General features: G+C 48.1%; 2 protein-coding genes and 1 pseudogene across 9 annotated transcripts in view; 1 reads left to right on the forward strand and 2 right to left on the reverse strand.

Annotated features, from left to right (window-relative positions):
• Positions 1-695: 695 nt before the first annotated feature.
• On the forward strand, positions 696-5,759 carry LOC115163698 (myb/SANT-like DNA-binding domain-containing protein 4). Of its 2 annotated transcripts, none has more exons than XM_029715792.1 (4): positions 696-797; positions 1,379-1,941; positions 2,897-3,166; positions 4,833-5,759. In XM_029715792.1, exons 2-4 carry the CDS (start codon positions 1,738-1,740, stop codon positions 5,592-5,594), a joined length of 1,236 nt encoding a protein of 411 aa, XP_029571652.1. In that variant the 5' UTR covers positions 696-797; positions 1,379-1,737; the 3' UTR covers positions 5,595-5,759. The 2 variants fall into 2 exon arrangements, with proteins under 2 accessions (XP_029571652.1, XP_029571653.1); XM_029715793.1 differs by lacking the exon at positions 696-797 and adding an exon at positions 804-1,195.
• Positions 5,760-6,858: 1,099 nt separating this feature from the next.
• Positions 6,859-8,773, reverse strand: LOC115163900 (general transcription factor II-I repeat domain-containing protein 2-like; annotated as a pseudogene).
• Positions 8,774-13,365: 4,592 nt separating this feature from the next.
• Positions 13,366-23,252, reverse strand: part of gria4a (glutamate receptor, ionotropic, AMPA 4a) — a 158,697-nt gene continuing 148,810 nt past the window's right edge. For 3 of the 7 annotated variants that reach the window (XM_029715800.1, XM_029715796.1, XM_029715794.1), the window contains one exon: positions 20,027-22,279. In XM_029715800.1, the coding sequence (XP_029571660.1) occupies positions 22,121-22,279 (159 nt within the window). In that variant the 3' untranslated portion in view covers positions 20,027-22,120. Of the gene's footprint in view, positions 13,386-20,026; positions 22,280-23,252 lie in introns of those variants that run through there. The other 4 variants (XM_029715799.1, XM_029715797.1, XM_029715798.1 and 1 more) reach the window with 2 other exon arrangements.

The following is a 23,252-nucleotide window of genomic DNA, read 5'->3' on the forward strand; positions in this document are numbered from 1 at the left end:
GAACCTGATTCCATTTTTTTTTTTTTACAGAAAAGTAGGTTAATTTAGTTTAGGTCGTTTATTTTTTGAGAGTTTGTATATTTTATTTATTTTTACCCACATTATTACCTTTTTGGCGGATCATTATTATCCAGCCGCACAGTTGATGGCGGGATGCACATTCAACTGTTGCGAACGCGAATATACCATAGAAGAAAGAATAAGACAATCATGGGAGAATATGGCAGTTATTACTTTCTATAGGAATAACACATTCAATGGAACATGGCTGATTTGGCAAACATTAACTGTCCGATTCACTCCTTCTGCTTGCGCTGCACACACCGGGCCGCCAGCAGCCTCTCGGACCGGGTCCACGAGTCACACCGGAACGGCCGGCGCACGCCTCCCTTTAAGGCCAGTTTCAGTGAAGAACCGGTAGACCGAAGTTAGCTAACGTCACCTCGTAATGTATTTGGCTGGCACTGACAGCTTCTGTGAAGTATCTAGCCATTTTAGCTAACTGTTAGCTGTGAGGCAAGTGTGTCGGCACTTTAATCACCGCTAACCACAAAAACATACTTAACTAGCAGCGCATGAGAGCTTGATAAGGCAGCATGTCTCCTCCTGAACAGTTTGCTTGAAGAACATGCCAGCCAGCTATAACAACACGACTCGTGGACCCACCGGAACAACTGGGGGTGGTGGCAACGGACGGACCAATGGGAAGGATGTTTACAGTGCGTCTCGAAAATGTGTCGTTCCCATTCACATTTTGGCGTTGATGAACATCTGATTTATTCTCTACGATTGATAGGGTGAGTTATTTAACAAAAATCATACATAGCATTTCGTAGTCGATTGCCATTTCGGCTTAATAAAAATGATCAGTGGAGGTTTGAGTTTTTACGGTGCAAACGTGATGGTGTGCATGTTAGCTAGCTACTGTAGCTAACGGATCAACAAACAACGCCGATTAGGCTACGTTACCAAGCTAGCTGATGCTTTTCACAAAAAGCATAATGCAAAACACTACACTGAGTTTTACATAGTCCAACCTGGAACCTATCCTGATCCCCGTCTCACCTCAGAAAAGAGAGAGACAGCTATGATAACTAGCTGTTCATTCAATCGTCGCCCCAAGTAAATGAAAAACAACATGGTTTGAAATGATGGTTGCCTGCAAGCACATCTTTGTTCCTACGATACTCAACAGGTGAAATACACAGTAGTCTTCTTACACATGCAGTCTCTTGGGTCTGTCAAAGCATGTGTTTGTCCTGTGACAGATAAAGATACAGAACAGACCCGTTTTGAGTTGTATTGAAGATACGTTTACCACCATTTTGATCACCTAATCGCTCTCTGGTTGATCTCTTCTCCTGTGTTTGTCTTTCAGGAGGAAGCTGAGCTCTGTTCTGGTTGCCTGAGGACACACCTGCTGTAGCACTTACCTGTGCTGTGTGAACCTTGGCCTTTGCGTGAACTAAGGGAGTGTGTCACCAGAGGCAGGACAGCGGGATTCTTCTCAACTTTCATCCATCGATCTACAACACTCACTTCTTGAAGTCCAAGCTAGCCTGACTGCTCTCTCCCTCTCTCTGTATCTATTCATCCATCCATCCCTCTTTCACACTTCTCCATGCCTTTGCCCAATTATGTCCCTCTGTAAGACTTCTGTCTCCATCCCTCCGTGATCTATCTCTCTGTCCATCTGCGTGTGCGCCCCTCCTGACCGCCAGGCTGGATTTCCTGCAGATGAAACACTTGAAGAGGAAGAGGAAGAGTAACTACAGCGTTCGTGAGACACAGACGCTGATCCGGGAGATCCACAAGCGACGAGACGTGCTGTTCTCCCGCCAGCAGAACACCGCCATCAACGAGCTGAAGAGACGAGCCTGGGAGGAGGTAGCAGGAGGTGTCAACTCACTGGGAGAGGGCGAGCTACGCACATCTTCAGAGGTGTGTGCTTGGAGAGGACTTCCATAGTGACAGATGGTGTTGTAGTCTTCAAGTCCGGTCTCTGGACCGCATATTGAGTGTCTCGTGTCAGATACATTTCTACTCGGTTTTGACTTGGTCTCGGACAGTGAGGACTCGTAATTTCTTCCAGAGATCAGTGGAGTAATTTTGTTTGTAATTGTCAGCTCCCAAATAGGGAGCACATAAACCCGCTTCGCAAGCCCAAATATCCACTCTCCTTTAATGACAAATTAGTTTTTTATCGCCTATTGAAACCTGGGCTTCCTACTTTAATTGTATACTGTCCTTTACTTTGGTTGAAAAATATCTGTTGCGCTTGTCAGAATTTCCTCGATTTGTTGGGAGGGAAGAGTGGGGAGAATAGTTTGAAAGTTGCACACTCACTATTAGTAAGGGGATACCGGGGGATACCGGGGGAAGTTGTACTTTTTAAAATCTAGTATAGACCTGTTTGGGTTAGCGATCATTTGTAGTGGCTCTCTGTTTGCCCTCAGCATGCTTTTTCCTCTTCTCACCTTTCTCAATGTCAAAAGAATCCATACGTTCTTCTGAATTATTAACACAGAAATACTGGACATTTTGAACTGTTAAGACCGGTAGGGGGGTGAGGTTGTCTGAGACAGAGTCAAAAATGTGAGTCCAATTCAAGACCATGATTGTGAGTGTCAAATCCCCACCATGAGTTTGACTTGATTTGCTCCGGTCTTGGTCTTAAATTGGTCTTGCTTTAGGTGGTCTCGAACACAACACTGAAAAGATAACATGAAGTATCCTACATACAAGGGCCACATTTCAATAGTTTCATTCAGCCCCATTCACTGGAAGGAGTTCCATTGGGCTCCTCCTTCCCAGTACAGATTTACCTATACTTCCGGATGAATCTTGAGAGTTGTGACATCACCACTGCTTGTAATGGCTGTGTGTGTGTTTCCAGGTGAAGCGGCGTTACCTGGACTGGCGGTCGCTAATGAAGAGGAAGCAGCTCCGTGCTGAGCTGTCTCTCTCCACAGGGCTGAAGGCAGAGTATGATCCATCCTCCCCTGAACACAACGCCTCACTGGGCTCAAGGGACCAGTCGCTCGACCTCTCTAGCTTTCCCAAGGAGTCCCAGTGCGACTGGCAGGACCTGGCGGATCTTGGAGAGCCCAGCGGACACGCAATGTCTACAGGGGTTAAGATGGAGGAGGAGGCCAATGGATACAGGGTGAGGATCTCTGTGTGTGTGTGTGTGTGTGTGTGTGTGTGTGTGTGTGTGTGTGTGTGTGTGTGTGCGTGCATTAGTGATTTGTGGGTTGAATAATGGAAAACAATGTATAGAAAATCTGTGAATGTAGAATTCTTGTGAAATTCATATTCATATTGAGGTTTTTCTATCACTATTTTTATCTGCCGTTAGTGTGTAGCCTAAGCTTTAGGGTCTAACTTTAGCGTGCCAAATACACACCAATTGCCAAATGCTTTTGGGAACTTGGGCAGAAATAGTTAACATCTGTCCACTGAGGCAAAAAAGACAATGTCTGAGTTTAATTCAATAAGAGAAAAAGCTGCAAAATGTCGAGTTGAAAATAAATCGAAGGCAGGGCAGTATTCCATTTTTTTTTTATAGATTTGGTTCAGTGGTAAAAGAGGATGATGGGAGTTGCCAGTGTTATGTGTGATGATTGTGGTCGCTATACAAATTCGACAGTCGCAAGACAGGGACTTCAAAATGTCATGTCAAGTGAACTGTACTATTCGGATGGGTTCAATGGAATAGTAGCCACGACTTAAGTCTGGACACTGACTGTAGGTCTATAACCTCTCATATAGCCTAATAATATTAACTGGTGCAGAATTAAGCATTTCTAGCAAGAAAATGATACACCAAATGTAAATTTTGACTTTGGAACAGGAGTGGATTAACTCTAATTTATTTCATGATCTTGAGAGAATGAATGCCGGGTTAGGGACCGTCTGTAAAGGTGCTATCTTTATCAGCATCATAAAAGCTGATAGCATTTCATCCACATAAAATATGCATCCAAGCCCAACTGAAATCTTATCAGAAACATGTTGGGTCATTTTAACAGCTTTTAATTTCCCTAAAAAACGGTCAAACTGATGTCATTTGGAAATGTTGCACAGAAAATGTTTTCTGTTTATTTTTTATTATAGCATTTTCTCCCCGTCCCTAAAAGTCTTTGCTGCTCGAGAGAAGCAGAGATGAAATGGTGAAGAGAGAACTAACTTTACAGACATCATATAGATTGACACATCCATTCTATCGATTTATGACATCATTCTGGTGAGCAAGGCTTTATTTAGTCTTCTAGGTCAACAAGCTATGACAGAAAACAAGTTGACTACCAAATAGCCTACCAAAATGTCGGAAATGTATAAGTAGAAAAAAAGGCCTGTCAAAAAATGGTTCCGCTGTCTGACTGTCCAGCGTGTTTTCTATATTACGGGTTAGGGTCGGTGTGGGCCTCACATTTTCACTATCACATTTTTTAGTTTTTATCGATTTTTATTCCACCTTTATTTAACCAGGTAGGCTAGTTGAGAACAAGTTCTCATTTACAACTGCGACCTGGCCAAGATAAAGCAAAGCAGTGCGACAAAAACAACAACAGTTACACATAAACAAACGTACAGTCAATAACACAATACAAATAATCTATGTACAGTGTGTGCAAATGTAGGAGAGTAGGGAGGTGTTTATATACATAGGGAGGTACATATACTCGGGCTGTTGCGGATTGGGTTATTAGCAATTGTGACCAAACAGCTGACCTGCGCATCACTAGTGTACATGCCAGCATGTATGTATTGTATTAATCAGTATATCAATGATCGGAGTCCTTCTGTCTCTGTGTTCTTCTCTCTGTCAGCTGGAGGGTGATAGCGGAGATGGTGAGGTAGAGGAGGAGGAGGAGGATGATGATGATGAAGAAGATTGTTTCCCCTCCCTCCTACCCGACATGGGAGAGCGCGATGTACGCATCCCGGAAGTCTTCTCACACATTGATGAGTTTGGAATGCTCAGCGCCTCAAAGGGGACAGCGACCTCGATAAATCGGGACCCCTCATTGGGCGGAATGGGCTTTGCTGGGTTGGGACTGGCCAATCACGAGAGTACGGGACTTGTGGTTGGTTTGGAGAAGCAGCGTGTGGAACTGGAGAAGCAGCGTCTGGCTGTGGAAACGGAGCGGCTAGCGGTGGAGAGAGAGAGACTCCTACTGGATAAGGAGAGACTGAGTCAGTCGAAGGTGGAGCGGGAGAGACTGCAGCTGGAGAAAGAGAGACTGCAGCTGGAGAAAGAGAGACTGCAGCTGGAGAAAGAGAGACTTAGGCTGTTGCTCATGAACCAATCAGAACGGGCTGCTGCTCCCCCCCAGCAAGGCCCTCCCTCCTCCTCCACCCCTACCACCTCCTCTTCCTCTACTGTGGATGGACCGAATGAGAGAAAGGAGAATAAACCCTTGCTTTCTATGATAGATATGGAGGGCGAGAGACTGAGCCTGGAGAAGGACAGATTGCAGTTAGAGAAAGAGAGGCTGCAGTTCTTTAAGTTTGAGTCTGGACGACTGCAGATAGAGAGGGAGAGACTAGAGGTGGAGAGAATACAGCTTCACAAGGACCAGGGTCACTGAGAGAGGGAGAGACTAGAGGTGGAGAGAATACAGCTTCACAAGGACCAGGGTCACTGAGAGAGGGAGGATAGGAGGTGGAGAGAATACAGCTTCATAAGGACCAGGGTCACAGAGAGGGAGGATAGGAGGTGGAGAGAATACAGCTTCATAAGGACCAGGGTCACAGAGAGGGAGGATAGGAGGTGGAGAGAATACAGCTTCATAAGGACCAGGGTCACTGAGAGAGGGAGGATAGGAGGTGGAGAGAATACAGCTTCATAAGGACCAGGGTCACAGAGAGGGAGGATAGGAGGTGGAGAGAATACAGCTTCATAAGGACCAGGGTCACTGAGAGAGGGAGGATAGGAGGTGGAGAGAATACAGCTTCATAAGGACCAGGGTCACAGAGAGGGAGGATAGGATCGCATCAAATACAATTTTGTCACATGCTTCGTAAACAACAGGTGGACTAACAGTGAAATGCTTACGGGCTGTTCCCAATAATGTAGAGAGAAAATAGAGAAATAATAGAAAAATGATGATGATGATAATAATAGATACATAATTAGAAATGCTTACTTTGTTATATACAAGGGGTACCAGTACCAATTCGATGTGCAGGGGTACAAGGTAATTGAGGTACATACAGTGGCAATAAAAAGTATGTGAACCCTTTGGAATTACCTGGATTTCTGCATAAATTAGACATAAAATTTGATCTGATCTTCATCTACAGTAAATCACAACAATAGACAAACACAGTCTGCTTAAACTAATAACATACAAATGATTGTATTTTTCTTGTCTTTATTGAATACGTAATTTAAACATTCAGTGTAGGTTGGAAAAAGTATGTGAACCTCTAGACCAGGGGTGTCAAACTCAAATACCCAGTGGGCCAAAATGTAAAACCTGAACAAAGTCGCGGGCCAACATTGAACAAATGAACCTTTTAATATGGACCCAAAGTTTTGCTTTAACATTGAATATGGAACAAGCATCGCTTATTACCATACAATATATCATTTAATAGTGGAGACATGCAAAATCGAATTTCAAATGAAAAAACACATCAATGGCATTCATTTATTAAATAAATACAATTTAAATAAAAATCGTATGCCTCTTTTCTATTTGCACCCTTCTGATTTAAATACCAAAATAAACTTTTTCCACTGGCTAATAATTTTACAAATAAAATGATAATAAATCAATCAACCATTCAAGCCCATGCCTTGTAGCAAGAAAAAGTGCACAAAGAAAACGTTAATTATTGCACACTGATCTAATCTGATGTGCCCAAGCCAGATACCTGGCATCTCTTCTTGGATGCTAGTTCATCAATGCCTGGGCTCAGGCTCTGAGCTGAAGAAATCCTCAGTATCGAGCGAAGGTGTTCATCAGTCAGACGTCTCCTGTGAGTTGTTTTGGTCATCTTCATCGAGGAGAAAAGTTGCTTGCATAGATAAGTGCTGCCGAACATGGAGAGCATCTGAGCAGCTTGGGTGCGGAGCTGAGGCATTGTGTCAGGGATGAACCGTGGAAACTGTGCGGCGCCCACAGCATCATACTTTGACTTCAGCGTGTCGTTGCACTGGAGTTCAATCAGCTCCATTTGGATGTTGGTTGGTGCATTTTCCACATCAACTGCGAAGGGATTACTAAGCAGTTCAAACCTACATTTCTGGACATCGAAGTCGGCAAATCGCCGGCTAAACTCAGCGGCGAGAACACTGAGTTTTTCAGCAAACTGTGCGCATGGGAACACGGCGGTAGAGATCTGCGCTTTTATGGTTTGGCAGCAGGGAAAATGGCAATGGTTTCCTTGCAGCATCTGATTCTCCCACAGGCACAGTTTAGTTTTAAAGGCCCTCACTGCAGCGTACATGAAGCTGCAGGTTCAGCGCATCGAGATGGCTCGAGATGTCACAGAGAAAGACCAGCTCACACAGAAACTTTTGCTCCCGGAGCTCTGCTGTATCCTTCCCTTTGGTTTCCAGGAATTGACATATTTCCTCACGCAGCTCGAAACATCTGTTCAGTACTTTTCCTCTGCTTAGCCATCTCACCTCTGTGTGATACGGCACGTCTGCGTATTCCGAACCACACTCCTCTAGAAAAAATTTAAACTGGCGGTGATTCAGACCTTTGGCTCTTATAAAGTTAACTACCTGTGTTATTGTGGTCATAACATGTTCCATCTTTAGGGCTTTGGCACACAGTGATTCCTGATGTATGATGCAGTGGTAAACAGTTAGCTCACCTGCACAGTTCTCTTCCCGCATCTTCTCCCGAACCATGCCCACCAGTCCACTCTTTTTACCGCACATCGCTGGCGCACCATCTGTCGTTAATCCAACGAGTTTATCCCACGGCAGCTTTATTTCAGTTACACATTTGAAAACCTCCTCAAAGATTTCCTTTCCTGTGGTTGTGCCATGCATTGATTTGAATCCAAATAGCTCCTCCGTAACACACAGATTTGAGTCCACTCCACGGATGAAGACTGACAGCTGAGCAGTATCAGATGCGCCGCAGCTCTCATCCACAGCGAGGGAGAACGCAACGAAATATTTTCCCTTTTCCATCAGCTGGTCATACAGATTGGTGGCAAGATCACATGTGCGATCAGCTACTGTGTTCCTGCTCAGGCTCACGTTTGAAAATGCTTGCTTTTTCTCTGGGCATACGAGGTCACAAACTTTCATCATGCACTTTTTCACGAACTCTCCCTCATTAAAGGGCCGGGCTGATTTTGCGATCTCTGCTGCCACTATATAACTAGCCTTTACAGCAGCCTCACTTTGTGATGTGGCTTTTTTGAACATATTCTGTTGTGAAACCAAACTTCTTTTCATCTCCTCTACTTTCTGGCTCCTTTGAGTCATGTCCAGGTCCTTGTATTTGTCATGGTGTTTCGTTTCATAGTGTCGTCTAATGTTGTACTCCTTACTTACAGCCACGTCGACTCCACAAACAAGACAAACAGGTTTGTCTTTTACATATGTAAACAGATATTCTGCCTCCCACTTGTCCAGAAAGCTCCTGTTTTCTGCCTTTCTTTTCGCCATTTTTGGGAAGGGATAGCGGCTGACAGTTGTAGCGTCTATGTTGCTATGACTACTGTCACAGAGGAGAGGGCGTTTCTGGGTCCTGTCCTGATTGGCGCGCGAAAACAACAGCAGAGCATTATGGGATTCGTAGTAGTAGCGGTGAATGCGCCGTATAATACCGGCGGGCCAGCTCTAGTAGTAATTTGGTATTATCATTTGGCCCGCGGGCCAGAGTTTGACACCCATGCTCTAGACTAATGACTTCTTCAAAAGCTAATTGGAGTCAGGAGTTAACTCACCTGGAGTTGAATCAATGAGACGATATTGGAGATGTTGGTTGGAGCTGCCTTGCCCCATAAACACTCACAACATTAATTTGCTATTCACAAGAAGCATTGCCTAATGTGAACCATGCCTCAAACAAAAGAGATCTCAGAATACCTAAGATTAAGAATTGTTGCCTTGCATGAAGCTGGGAAGGGTTACATAAGTATCTCTAAAAGTCAGTCCACGGTAAAACAAATTGTCTATAAATTGAGAAATTTCAGCACTGTTGCTACTCTCCCTAGGAGTGTCCGTCCTGCAAAGATGACTGCAAGAGTACAGCGCAGAATGCTCAATGAGGTTAAGGAGAATCCGAGACTGTTAGCTAAGACTTACAGAAATCTCTGGAAGATGCTAACATCTTTGACAAGTCTACAATACGTAAAACACTTAACAAGAATGGTGTTCATGGGAGGACACCATGGAAGAAGTCACTGCTGTCCAAAAAAAACATTGCTGTACACCTGAAGTTCGCAAAAGAGCACCTGGGTGTTCCACAGCGCTACTGGCAAAATATTCTGTGGACAGATGAAACTACAGTTGAGTTGTTTGGAAGGAACACACAACACTGGAGGAAAAAAGGCACAGCACACCAACATCAAAACCTCATCCCATCTGTAAAGTATGGTGGAGGGAGCATCATGGTTTGGGGCTGCCTCAGGGCCTGGACAGCTTGCTATCATCGACGGAAAAATGAATTCCCAAGTTTATCAAGACATTTTGCAGGAGAATGTAAGGCGAATCTGTCCACCAATTGAAGCTCAATAGAAGTTAGGTGATGCAACAGGACAACAACCCAAAAGACCGAAGTAAATCAACAACAGAATGGCTTGAACAGAAGAAAATAGGCCTTCTGGGGTGGCCCAGTCAGTCCTGACCTCAACCCGATTTGAGATGCTGTGGCATGACCTCAAGAGAGCAGTTCACACCAGACATCCCAAGAATATTGTGGAACTGAAACAGTTTTGTAAAGAGGAATGGTCCAAAATTCCTCCTGACCGTTGTGCAGGTCTGATCCGTAATAACAGAAAATGTTTGGTTGAGGTTATTGCTGCCAAAGGAGAGTCAGCCAGTTATTAAATCCAAGGGTCCACATGCTTTTCCCAACCTGCACTGTGAATGTTTACACGGTGTGTTCAATAAAGACATGAACAATTATAATTGTTTGTGTTATTAGTTTAAGCAGACTGTGTTTGTCTATTGTTGTGACTTAGATGAAGATCAGATCAAGTTTTATGACCAATTTATGCAGAAATCCAGGTAATTCTAAAGGGTTCACTTTTTCTTCCCACCGTATGTACATATAAGTATAAAGTGACAGATAATGAACAGTAGCAGCAGCGTATGTGATGAGCATTAAGGGATATCTACGAGAGAAGTGCCTGGAAGAAGAGCAAAAGAAGCGGGGACAGTGTGGTCTTTATCTCAGTGCAGACAGGCCAGGTATGAGCCTCTATGAGCAGTCACCTCCGTGGTCCACCTCTCCTGTCTGTCTCAGACAGCTCCAATAGCTTGTTACTGTTCAGCTTGATCCACAATGGGTTGAAACGAGGTGAACAGCTCAACCAATCAGACAGTAAAACCATCAAACTGACCTTAGATCAACAGGGCGTCTTCGTCCTACTCCAGGTTGTTGGCAAAAGGACGTTATCCAGTTTTATTTCCCGTAGAGGCGGGATCAAGATTCAAACTGCCACTCAAGCTCAGGAGCCGCTACCAATCACATTTAAAACATCTCCCTGCCAATCATTCTGTTATGTTTGTGGACTTTGTTGCGTTAAAATAGGGATTCTTTCAATTCAAAGGAGATGTTAATTGAACAAATATAATCTGTGTCTACCACAGGAGGTTGTTGGCACCTTAATTGGGGAGGACAGGCTTACGGTAATGGCTAGAGTGGCATGGCATCAAATACATCAATCATGTGGTTTCCATGTGTTTGATGCCATTCCATTCACTCCGTTCCAGATGTTATTGTGAACAGTCCTCCCCTCAGCAGCCTCCACTGGTGTCTACAGTGTGTGTTTGTGTAAAGTGAGTGGTTGTGTACTGGGAGAAACTGTTGTTTTGTCCCTGGTGAAGTTTTGTGTAGCTCAGTACTACCGTCCATGTACTGCACAGGAAGTGGACATAATGTAGAGTAGCTGTAAACTCAAAGTACAGAATGCTCTACGGTATACTACTGTATGTGACTCAAACCAGTGTCATGCAAGGCTTTACAGAGATTTTTTCTTTTTTTTACCAAACCTTTTGTCTTTTTTAATGGTGCTATTTTGATTGTGTGTTTATGGTTTAGTATTATAGTGGAATGTTCTGTGTGTGGTGTTCTATATTAGCCCAGTCATCCAAGGAAAGAGTTGAAGATCTCTGCTGGTTCGGTCTATTTTAAAAGAGATGAAAAAAGGCTAATGTTGCCTATATGCTTTCTGCATTGCCTTTAAGACTCACAATAAAGGATATAAATGAATAGTGTTATTTATTTTTAATTCTGCCTGTTTTTATGAATACATCTGGTGTGAACCCACATTCACACTTAAATCAGCTGATACACCTCCATCTCTCTCTCTCACACAAACACAGCAGGCAGTTCAAATCACAAAGGCTGGGTTTTTTTTCCGCTTTGAGATTTTCTGTTGTCTGTTTCTGCAAGGAAAGCCTATCTGAAAGGATGTGCTTCAGCTGCTGACTGGTTTAGCCGTCTACGTCAAATTCTGTTTTATAAAATGGTCCTTTTTCACTGGTGAAACGTGTCTTCAATAAATAAACAATGAAATGTGTGAGAGACTGAATACTAAATAATTGCAGCAGTTTGGCTGCTGAAAATATCCCTCATATCTGTCCAGTAACATACATATTGGTAATCATATCTGACAAATGCAGCAATATGGCTCCAGAAGCAAACTGACTTCATGAAAATGTAACACGACAAATCGTATTGAATCATTTGGACTCTTGTCACATGTCTTTGTTTAGGTTTACATGAGTGGCAGCATCTTAAACAAGCACACCCTTGAACAGAATAAACACATTTAACTATCTTTATCAAAGATGGCCTTTTAACAGCTTTTGGATCAAGGGACGGCGGAGGGATGGGGTGAGGAGAGGGATAGTGGAGAGATGGGTGACAGACAAGGGGAGGGTAAGGAGAGGGTGGGTGAGAGAAAAGAGGGAGGGGTGAGAAGATAAAAAGGTGTGACAGTATTTTTAGGAGAGACAGTATTGATGCAGCAGGAGGCTGTGAGAAGCCCAGGGGACAGAATTAAAAAAGCACCACCTCTGGTGCAGAGGCAGAAGAAGACGGATGACAAGAAAGGAAACGAGGGGAGGAGATAGAGAAGCAGAGAGGGATAGAGAGAGAGAGAAAGATACAAAAGGAGAGGAAAGGAAACGAGGGGAGGAGATAGAGAAGCAGAGAGAGATAGAGAGAGAGAGAGAAAGATACAAAAGGAGAGGAAAGGAAACGAGGGGAGGAGATAGAGAAGCAGAGAGAGATAGAGAGAGAGTGAGAAAGATACAAAAGGAGAGGAAAGGAAACGAGGGGAGGAGATAGAGAAGCAGAGAGAGATAGAGAGAAAGATACAAAATGAGAGGAAAGGAAACGAGGGGAGGAGATAGAGAAGCAGAGAGAGATAGAGAGAGAGAGAGAAAGATACAAAAGGAGAGGAAAGGAAACGAGGGGAGGAGATAGAGAAGCAGAGAGAGATAGAGAGAGAGAGAGAAAGATACAAAAGGAGAGGAAAGGAAACGAGGGGAGGAGATAGAGAAGCAGAGAGAGATAGAGAGAGAGAGAGAAAGATACAAAAGGAGAGGAAAGGAAACGAGGGGAGGAGATAGAGAAGCAGAGAGAGAGAGAGAGAGAGAGAAAGATACAAAAGGAGAGGAAAGGAAACGAGGGGAGGAGATAGAGAAGCAGAGAGAGATAGAGAGAGAGAGAGAAAGATACAAAAGGAGAGGAAAGGAAACGAGGGGAGGAGATAGAGAAGCAGAGAGAGATAGAGAGAGAGAGAGAAAGATACAAAAGGAGAGGAAAGGAAACGAGGGGAGGAGATAGAGAAGCAGAGAGAGATAGAGAGAAAGATACAAAATGAGAGGAAAGGAAACGAGGGGAGGAGATAGAGAAGCAGAGAGAGATAGAGAGAGAGAGAGAAAGATACAAAAGGAGAGGAAAGGAAACGAGGGGAGGAGATAGAGAAGCAGAGAGAGATAGAGAGAGAGAGAGAAAGATACAAAAGGAGAGGAAAGGAAACGAGGGGAGGAGATAGAGAAGCAGAGAGAGATAGAGAGAGAGAGAGAAAGATACAAAAGGAGAGGAAAGGAGTAGGAAGTATAGAGCGAGGGATACATTCGGAGTGGGAGACAGGGAGAGAGAAAAGTCTGCAATTGTTCTGCAGAAGCAGTGAGGGGAGGGCATGTGTGTGTGTGTGTGTGTGTGTGTCTGCGGAGCAGTGAGAGGAGGGTGTGTGTGTGGAGCAGTGAGAGGAGGGTGTGTGTGTGTGTGTGTGTGGAGCAGTGAGAGGAGGGTGTGTGTGTGTGTGTGTGTGTGTGTGTGTGTGTGTGTGTGTGTGTGTGTGTGTGTGTGTGTGGAGCAGTGAGAGGAGGGTGTGTGTGTGTGTGTGTGTGTGTGGGGGGGGGGGGGGGGGGGGTTAAGAGGTTTGGAGAGCTGTTCAAAAAGCCCATTTTGCTCTGCTGAAGAATAAATGGGAAATGCTTGTCAGTGATGACCCTGCATTAGTGTGTGAGATGTTCCGGGAGGGAGCTTTCCGACATGGCCACCGCTCAGCAGAGAGGGAACTTTCCAACATGGCCACACCACAGCAGGGACCCACTGGTTTAATCAATGTTGTTTTCATGTCACATCAATTCAAATACGTTGAACCAACTTGGAATAGACTTTGAATTGACATCTGTGCCCAGTGGGGAGGGAGGGAGCTCTCCGACAAACCACAGCAGGAAGGGAGCTCTCCGACAAACCACAGCAGGGAGGGTGCTCTCCAACATGGCCCGTCTACAGCAGGGAGGGAGCTCTCCAACATGGCCTCCACTACAGCAGGGAGGGAGCTCTCCAACATGGCCCCTCTACAGCAGGGAGGGAGCTCTCCAACATGGCCCCACTAAAGCAGGGAGGGAGCTCTCCATTATGGCCCCACAACAGCAGGGAGGGAGCTCTCCAACATGGCTTCTCTACAGCAGGGAGGGAGCTCTCCAACATGGCCCCTCTACAGCAGGGAGGGAGCTCTCCAACATGGCCCCTCTACAGCAGGGAGGGAGCTCTCCAACATGGCCCCACTAAAGCAGGGAGGGAGCTCTCCAACATGGCCCCACTACAGCAGAGAGGGAGCTCTCCAACATGGCTTCTCTACAGCAGGGAGGGAGCTCTCCAACATGGCCCCACTACAGCTGGAAGGGAGCTCTCCAACATGGCCCCTCTACAGCAGGGAGGGAGCTCTCCAACATGGCCCCTCTACAGCAGGGAGGGAGCTCTCCAACATGGCCCCACTACAGCAGGGAGGGAGCTCTCCAACATGGCCCCTCTACAGCAGGGAGGGAGCTCTCCAACATAGCCCCACTACAGCAGGGAGGGAGTTCTCCAACATGGCCCTACAACAGCAGGGAGGGAGCTCTCCAACATGGCCCCACTACAGCAGGGAGGGAGCTCTCCAATATGGCCCCACTACAGCAGGGAGCTCTCCAACATGGCCCCACTACAGCAGAGAGGCAGCTCTCCAACACGGCTCCTCTACAGCAGGGAGGGAGCTCTCCAACATGGCCCCACTACAGCAGGGAGGGAGCTCTCCAACCTGGCCCCACTACAGCAGAGAGGCAGCTCTCCAACATGGCCACTCTACAGCAGGGAGGGAGCTCTCCAACATGGCCCCACAACAGCAGGGAGGGAGCTCTCCAACATGGCCCCACTACAGCAGGGAGGGAGCTCTCCAACATGGCCCCACTACAGCAGGGAGGGAGCTCTCCAACATGGCCCTTCTACTGCAGGGAGGGAGCTCTCCAACATGGCCCCAATACAGCAGGGAGGGAGCTCTCCAACTTGGCCCCACTACAACAGGGAGGGAGCTCTCCAACATGGCCCCACTACAGCAGGGAGGGCGCTCTCCAACATGGCCCCACTACAGCAGGGAGGGAGCTCTCCAACATGGCCCCTCTACAGCAGGGAGGGAGCTCTCCAACATGGCCCCACTACAGCAGGAAGGGAGCTCTCCAACATGGTCCCTCTACAGCAGGGAGGGAGCTCTCCAACATGGCCCCTCTACAGCAGGGAGGGAGTTCTCCAACATGGCCCCTCTACAGCAGGGAGGGAGCTCTCCAACATAGCCCCACTACAGCAGGGAGGGAGTTCTCCAACATGGCCCCACAACAGCAGGGAGGGAGTTCTCCAACATGGCCCCACAACAGCAGGGAGGGAGCTCTCCAACATGGCCCCACAACAGCAGGGAGGGAGCTCTCCAACATGGCAGCAGGGAGGGAGCTCTCCAACATGGCCCCACTACAGCAGGGAGGGAGCTCTCCAACATGGCCCCACTACAGCAGAGAGGGCGCTCTCCAACATGGCCCCACTACAGCAGGGAGGGAGCTCTCCAACATGGCCCCACTACAGCAGGGAGGGAGCTCTCCAACATGGCCCCACTACAGCAGGGAGGGAGCTCTCCAACATGGCCCTACTACAGCAGGGAGGGAGCTCTCCAACATGGCCCGACTACAGCGGGGAGGGAGCTCTCCAACATGGCCCCTCTACAGCAGGGAGGGAGCTCTCCAACATGGCCCCACTACAGCAGGGAGGGAGCTCTCCAACATGGCCCCACTACAGCAGGGAGGGAGCTCTCAAACATAGCCCCACTACAGCAGGGAGGGAGTTCTCCAACATGGCCCCACAACAGCAGGGAGGGAGCTCTCCAACATGGCCCCACAACAGCAGGGAGGGAGCTCTCCAACATGGCCCCACAACAGCAGGGAGGGAGCTCTCCAACATGGCCCCACTACAGCAGGGAGGGAGCTCTCCAACATGGCCCCACTACAGCAGGGAGGGAGCTCTCCAACATGGCCCCACTACAGCAGGGAGGGAGCTCTCCAACATGGCCCCACTACAGCAGAGAGGCAGCTCTCCAACACGGCCCCTCTACAGCAGGGAGGGAGCTCTCCAACATGGCCCCTCTACAGCAGGGAGGGAGCTCTCCAACATGGCCCCACTACAGCAGGGAGGGAGCTCTCCAACATGGCCGCACTACAGCAGAGAGGCAACTCTCCAACATGGCCACTCTACAGCAGGGAGGGAGCTCTCCAACATGGCCCCACAACAGCAGGGATGGAGCTCTCCAACATGGCCCCACAACAGCAGGGGGGGGGGCTCTCCAACAGGTGGAGCTCTCCAACATGGCCCCACAACAGCAGCTCTCCAACATGGCCCCTCTACAGCAGGGAGGGAGCTCTCCAACATGGCTCCACTACAGCAGGGAGGGAGCTCTCCAACGTGGCCCCACTACAGCAGGGAGGGTGCTCTCCAACATGGCCCCTCTACAGCAGGGAGGGAGCTCTCCAACATGGCCTCCACTACAGCAGGGAGGGAGCTCTCCAACATGGCCCCTCTACAGCAGGGAGGGAGCTCTCCAACATGGCCCCACTAAAGCAGGGAGGGAGCTCTCCATTATGGCCCCACAACAGCAGGGAGGGAGCTCTCCAACATGGCTTCTCTACAGCAGGGAGGGAGCTCTCCAACATGGCCCCTCTACAGCAGGGAGGGAGCTCTCCAACATGGCCCCTCTACAGCAGGGAGGGAGCTCTCCAACATGGCCCCACTAAAGCAGGGAGGGAGCTCTCCAACATGGCCCCACTACAGCAGAGAGGGAGCTCTCCAACATGGCTTCTCTACAGCAGGGAGGGAGCTCTCCAACATGGCCCCACTACAGCTGGAAGGGAGCTCTCCAACATGGCCCCTCTACAGCAGGGAGGGAGCTCTCCAACATGGCCCCTCTACAGCAGGGAGGGAGCTCTCCAACATGGCCCCACTACAGCAGGGAGGGAGCTCTCCAACATGGCCCCTCTACAGCAGGGAGGGAGCTCTCCAACATGGCCCCAATACAGCAGGGAGGGAGCTCTCCAACTTGGCCCCACTACAACAGGGAGGGAGCTCTCCAACATGGCCCCACTACAGCAGGGAGGGCGCTCTCCAACATGGCCCCACTACAGCAGGGAGGGAGCTCTCCAACATGGCCCCTCTACAGCAGGGAGGGAGCTCTCCAACATGGCCCCACTACAGCAGGAAGGGAGCTCTCCAACATGGTCCCTCTACAGCAGGGAGGGAGCTCTCCAACATGGCCCCTCTACAGCAGGGAGGGAGCTCTCCAACATGGCCCCTCTACAGCAGGGAGGGAGTTCTCCAACATGGCCCCTCTACAGCAGGGAGGGAGCTCTCCAACATAGCCCCACTACAGCAGGGAGGGAGTTCTCCAACATGGCCCCACAACAGCAGGGAGGGAGTTCTCCAACATGGCCCCACAACAGCAGGGAGGGAGCTCTCCAACATGGCCCCACAACAGCAGGGAGGGAGCTCTCCAACATGGCAGCAGGGAGGGAGCTCTCCAACATGGCCCCACTACAGCAGGGAGGGAGCTCTCCAATATGGCCCCACTACAGCAGGGAGCTCTCCAACATGGCCCCACTACAGCAGAGAGGCAGCTCTCCAACACGGCTCCTCTACAGCAGGGAGGGAGCTCTCCACTATGGCCCCACTACAGCAGGGAGGGAGCTCTCCAACCTGGCCCCACTACAGCAGGGAGGGAGCTCTCCAACATGGCCCGACTACAGCGGGGAGGGAGCTCTCCAACATGGCCCCTCTACAGCAGGGAGGGAGCTCTCCAACATGGCCTCCACTACAGCAGGGAGGGAGCTCTCCAACATGGCCCCTCTACAGCAGGGAGGGAGCTCTCCAACATGGCCCCACTAAAGCAGGGAGGGAGCTCTCCATTATGGCCCCACAACAGCAGGGAGGGAGCTCTCCAACATGGCTTCTCTACAGCAGGGAGGGAGCTCTCCAACATGGCCCCTCTACAGCAGGGAGGGAGCTCTCCAACATGGCCCCTCTACAGCAGGGAGGGAGCTCTCCAACATGGCCCCACTAAAGCAGGGAGGGAGCTCTCCAACATGGCCCCACTACAGCAGAGAGGGAGCTCTCCAACATGGCTTCTCTACAGCAGGGAGGGAGCTCTCCAACATGGCCCCACTACAGCTGGAAGGGAGCTCTCCAACATGGCCCCTCTACAGCAGGGAGGGAGCTCTCCAACATGGCCCCTCTACAGCAGGGAGGGAGCTCTCCAACATGGCCCCTCTACAGCAGGGAGGCAGTTCTCCAACATGGCCCCTCTACAGCAGGGAGGGAGCTCTCCAACATAGCCCCACTACAGCAGGGAGGGAGTTCTCCAACATGGCCCCACAACAGCAGGGAGGGAGTTCTCCAACATGGCCCCACAACAGCAGGGAGGGAGCTCTCCAACATGGCCCCACAACAGCAGGGAGGGAGCTCTCCAACATGGCAGCAGGGAGGGAGCTCTCCAACATGGCCCCACTACAGCAGGGAGGGAGCTCTCCAATATGGCCCCACTACAGCAGGGAGCTCTCCAACATGGCCCCACTACAGCAGAGAGGCAGCTCTCCAACACGGCTCCTCTACAGCAGGGAGGGAGCTCTCCACTATGGCCCCACTACAGCAGGGAGGGAGCTCTCCAACCTGGCCCCACTACAGCAGGGAGGGAGCTCTCCAACATGGCCCGACTACAGCGGGGAGGGAGCTCTCCAACATGGCCCCACTACAGCAGGGAGGGAGCTCTCCAACATGGCCCCACTACAGCAGGGAGGGAGCTCTCCAACATGGCCCCACTACAGCAGGGAGGGAGCTCTCCAACATGGCCCCACAACAGCAGGGAGGGAGCTCTCCAACATGGCCCCACAACAGCAGGGAGGGAGCTCTCCAACATGGCCCCACTACAGCAGGGAGGGAGCTCTCCAACATGGCCCCACTACAGCAGGGAGGGAGCTCTCCAACATGGCCCCACTACAGCAGGGAGGGAGCTCTCCAACATGGCCCCACTACAGCAGAGAGGCAGCTCTCCAACACGGCCCCTCTACAGCAGGGAGGGAGCTCTCCAACATGGCCCCTCTACAGCAGGGAGGGAGCTCTCCAACATGGCCCCACTACAGCAGGGAGGGAGCTCTCCAACATGGCCCCACTACAGCAGAGAGGCAACTCTCCAACATGGCCACTCTACAGCAGGGAGGGAGCTCTCCAACATGGCCCCACAACAGCAGGGATGGAGCTCTCCAACATGGCCCCACAACAGCAGGGGGGGGGGCTCTCCAACAGGTGGAGCTCTCCAACATGGCCCCACAACAGCAGCTCTCCAACATGGCCCCTCTACAGCAGGGAGGGAGCTCTCCAACATGGCTCCACTACAGCAGGGAGGGAGCTCTCCAACGTGGCCCCACTACAGCAGGGAGGGAGCTCTCTAACATGGCCCCACTACAGCAGGGAGGGAACTCTCCAACATGGCCCCTCTACAGCAGGGAGGGAGCTCTCCAACATGGCCCCACTACAGCAGGGAGGGAGCTCTCCAACATGGCCCCACTACAGCAGGGAGGGAGCTCTCCAACATGGCCCCACTACAGCAGGGAGGGAGCTCTCCAACATGGCCCCTCTACAGCAGGGAGGGAGCTCTCCAACATGGCCCCACTACAGCAGGGAGGGAGCTCTCCAACATGGCCCCACTACAGCAGGGAAGCTTTAATCCGTGCTTTGTTGAACCAGAGAACACGCTAGGTTGTCCATTCATGTGGCTTGAGGTTACAATCTAAAACTCTCACGGATCTATAATGCAAATGTCAATATAAATGTCATGGAAATGTCAATGTTATCTTTAGTTATTGCCAATATTGTTATTGTCATCATTTTTTTGGAAAATGTGTATCTACACCCTATTTCTGGGAGGGATTTCTCCAAGAACTCTTCAGAGATAAACTATCACAGAACACACCACCCAAAATGCTGTCAGTGAAATAAATACTCAGAGAGAAAGCAGGGGTTGATATTTTACTAAAAAACGTAACCAAATACAAAGAAAGATTGTGTTAAACCCAGAAAAAACTGAAGTGGTTAGTAACCAACCAGCAGTCAACCTGTCTGCTTCAACAATACACAGACAGGATTGCCTGTCTGGGTTTTAGTTCATCTGGTGGGAGATTGAAAAATATAAAAATGAAATAATCTAAATGTCTTGTAAACTCTAGAGGGTTAGGAGAGGGAGAGAGAACAAGACTAGGGATCAGAGTGAGAGTTTAAAGGCTGACTGGTCGTGTCAGTGCCTATAAGAGTCGAAAGGTCAAAGCTAGAGAAGGTCAAAGGTTTAATGTCAGGGGTTAGGTCAAGGGGACTCTGTTCAGTGACCCTCTCAGTGAGAGGAGAGAACAGGAGGAAATACAGAGTGGTCAAAATTCCAGGGCCAAGGCAATACTACCCCCGCAACTGCTGTCAATGCCACCAAACTCCACCATTCAGTTAGAACTCTTTCTGGTACTTCATTTCTTTGTTATTTTTCTTTCTCCCTTTCCTCTTGGCCTCTCCAGACTGCTGTAATAGCCTTTAAAACAGAAGACGGTCAGACAAAAGAACATGGCTAGAGGATTAAACACAAAGAAGACCTGGGACTATTGTACGTACAGAGGCTATGTTCTCAAAATGATGGACAAAACATCACAATAAAACAAAATGGGGAACAAACAACTGGAAAAAAAGGAACATCTTGTGTGGTGCTGAAGATCACTCTGCGAGAGTTGACCCTGTGTAATTTATGATGTGTGTTTGTGGATGTGTTTGTGAGTGTCAGATTGACATTCAGTGTGGATTAGGACACACAAAGACTGTGGAAATGAATCATTATCATTATCAAAACACCCTTTAACAGAACATGTCATGGCCTCACTCAATGGTGATAATCTAATGTTCTATAGCTCTCTGTAGATGTATAGATATATATTCATTTGTACTGTATATAATATGTATTTATAAAAAGATGTATTCATAATTACAAGTGGCATTTTGTTATATTCATTATTGCAATGAATTATTACCTAAGATGGTTAAAAAAGAGAGGTGAGTTCAGTTTTGCTACGCAGTTATTTACAACAGTTTAAAAAGCAAGCTTCTGATACAGTACCTCCCCTTCCACTGAAAAACAACATGGCTATGTGTCACTTCTTCAGACCAGAGGCCTAGCTGGCTAAATGTGGCCCTGGTCAAAAATAATGCCTTATATTGGGAATAATGTCTCATTTGAGATGAACTTTGATACGTTTTCTTCACTTTTCACAGAATGTACAGCTTTACCTCTGTTCCCCGCCCAGAGAAGTGATACATCTACTTGTTATTTAGCATTACTGTCATTTTATGGATCATTTCAGTAGTTTATTTCTACAAACCCCTGTGAATCCTACGGTTGAGTTAGCCGTGTGAGTTTGGAGATATCCATCGAGTTGTCGTCTATTAAGGTAACTTCAGTGATCTCTGCGTTGTTTTTGCGAGACGCTAACCAAAGTGTTGTAAGAAAGCATGTTCGTCTGACCAGTTCACGGCGAAAGAGCAGGTTTGTACAGTCCAATGTTTTCAGGTTTACAGTTTTCTGGTCTTATAAGAGATTCTCCTGCCGCTAATTCCTCGCAGGCAAGTGAAGATGATGAAGATTATGATGATGGTGGTGTTTGTCCTAAAGCATAGTTTCCTGGTATGGGGTTAGGGGTGTGGCTTGTTAGAGGACCCATTCTATCACGTTGGAGCAGATAAAGTCACATGTCTGCCTGCTCATGACGCTGCCCAAAGTCTTCGTCATCAACATCGCCATCTTTTTGTTTATTTTGGTTCCTGTGTCGTTAGTGTGCTGACAATGTCAGTTTGGCACCTTGTTGTCCTTGTTTCATGGATCTCCCAACGTTTACACTCATATGAGGATTTTAGTGTGATGGTGATCGTCATATTTCTCCCCCCTCTCTCCCTGTAGTTGCTGTTACTTGCTGGCGGTCTCTGGTCTGTGTGTATGTGTGGCGTTGGGGTGGTAATGATGTAGCCGCGTGCGTGTGTGTGTGTGTGTGTGTTTAAGGCACAGTGTGTGTTTTTGGTTTTCAGGGTAGGACTGAGGGTAGGGAAAGCCCTGGGTGTCTGAGGGAGTGGCCAGCATGGACGGCCTTAGGGCAGTCCGGGGTTAAGACACGCCCATTCTCACCCACACTGCCCGTGATTGACAGCCGAGCCTTGTTCCGCATGGCTTCTGTGAAGGGCAGCTGGATGGGGTGATGAGAGAGGGAGGGGCAATGGGAGGAGAGAAGGAAAAGAAACACTTGAGTTTATATAATAGGACCCTAATGAACCAAATACATCAATCACTGTGCAAACATAGGAACACACAAATACACACACACATCTCACGCACACACATTACACAAGCATTAGCATTGAAACATACAGGTAACTGCCAAAATAAAGGAAAAAGTTGGGTAAAAGAGGGATACAAAGTATACCGAACAAAATTATGAATGCAACATGCTTCAATTTCAAAGATTTTACTGAGTTACAGTTCATAGAAGGAAATGGAGGTCCTGGGCTGGCGTGGTTACACATGGTCTGCGGTTGTTAGGCCAGTTGGACGTACTGCCAAATTCTCTAAAACGGCTTATTGTTAAGAAATGAACATTCAATTCTCTGGCAACAGCTCTGTTGGACATTCCTGCAGTCAGCATGCCATTTGCACGCTCCCACAAAACTTGAGACATCTGTGGCATTGTGTTGTGTGACAAAACTGCACATTTTAGATTGGCCTTTTATTGTCCCCAGCACAAGGTGCACCTATGTAATGATCATGCTGTTTAATCAGCTTCTTGATATGCTACACCTGCCAGGTGGATGAATTATCTTGGAAAAGTAGAAATGCCCACTAACAGGGATAGAAACAAATTTGTTCACAACATTTGAGAGAAATTATCTTTTTCTGCTTTCTGGGTCCTTTTATTTCAGCTCATTAAACATGGGACCAACACTTTACATGTTGCGTTTATATTTTTGTTCAGTATATATTTAAAGCAGGTGCTTCCACAATGGTGTGGTTCCTGAGTTAATTAATTAAGCAGTTAACATCCCATCATGCTTTGGGTAATGTATACAAATGCCTATTATTTTGGCTACCATGGCTAGAATAAGAGATCTCAGTGACTTTGAAAGAGGGGTCTCAAAGAAGCATAGGTGTTTAAAGGGTGTGTG

Source organism: Salmo trutta, chromosome 26 (genome assembly GCF_901001165.1).
Source record: "Salmo trutta chromosome 26, fSalTru1.1, whole genome shotgun sequence".
Taxonomy (NCBI): domain Eukaryota; kingdom Metazoa; phylum Chordata; class Actinopteri; order Salmoniformes; family Salmonidae; genus Salmo; species Salmo trutta.

Coding starts and splice junctions, on each gene's coding strand:
- LOC115163698 (XM_029715792.1), top strand. CDS start 1,738: ATGAAACACTTGAAGAGGAAGAGGAAGAGTAACTACAGCGTTCGTGAG. Junction 1,942..2,896: donor AGCTACGCACATCTTCAGAG/GTGTGTGCTTGG, acceptor GTGTGTTTCCAG/GTGAAGCGGCGTTACCTGGA. Junction 3,167..4,832: donor AGGAGGCCAATGGATACAGG/GTGAGGATCTCT, acceptor TCTCTCTGTCAG/CTGGAGGGTGATAGCGGAGA.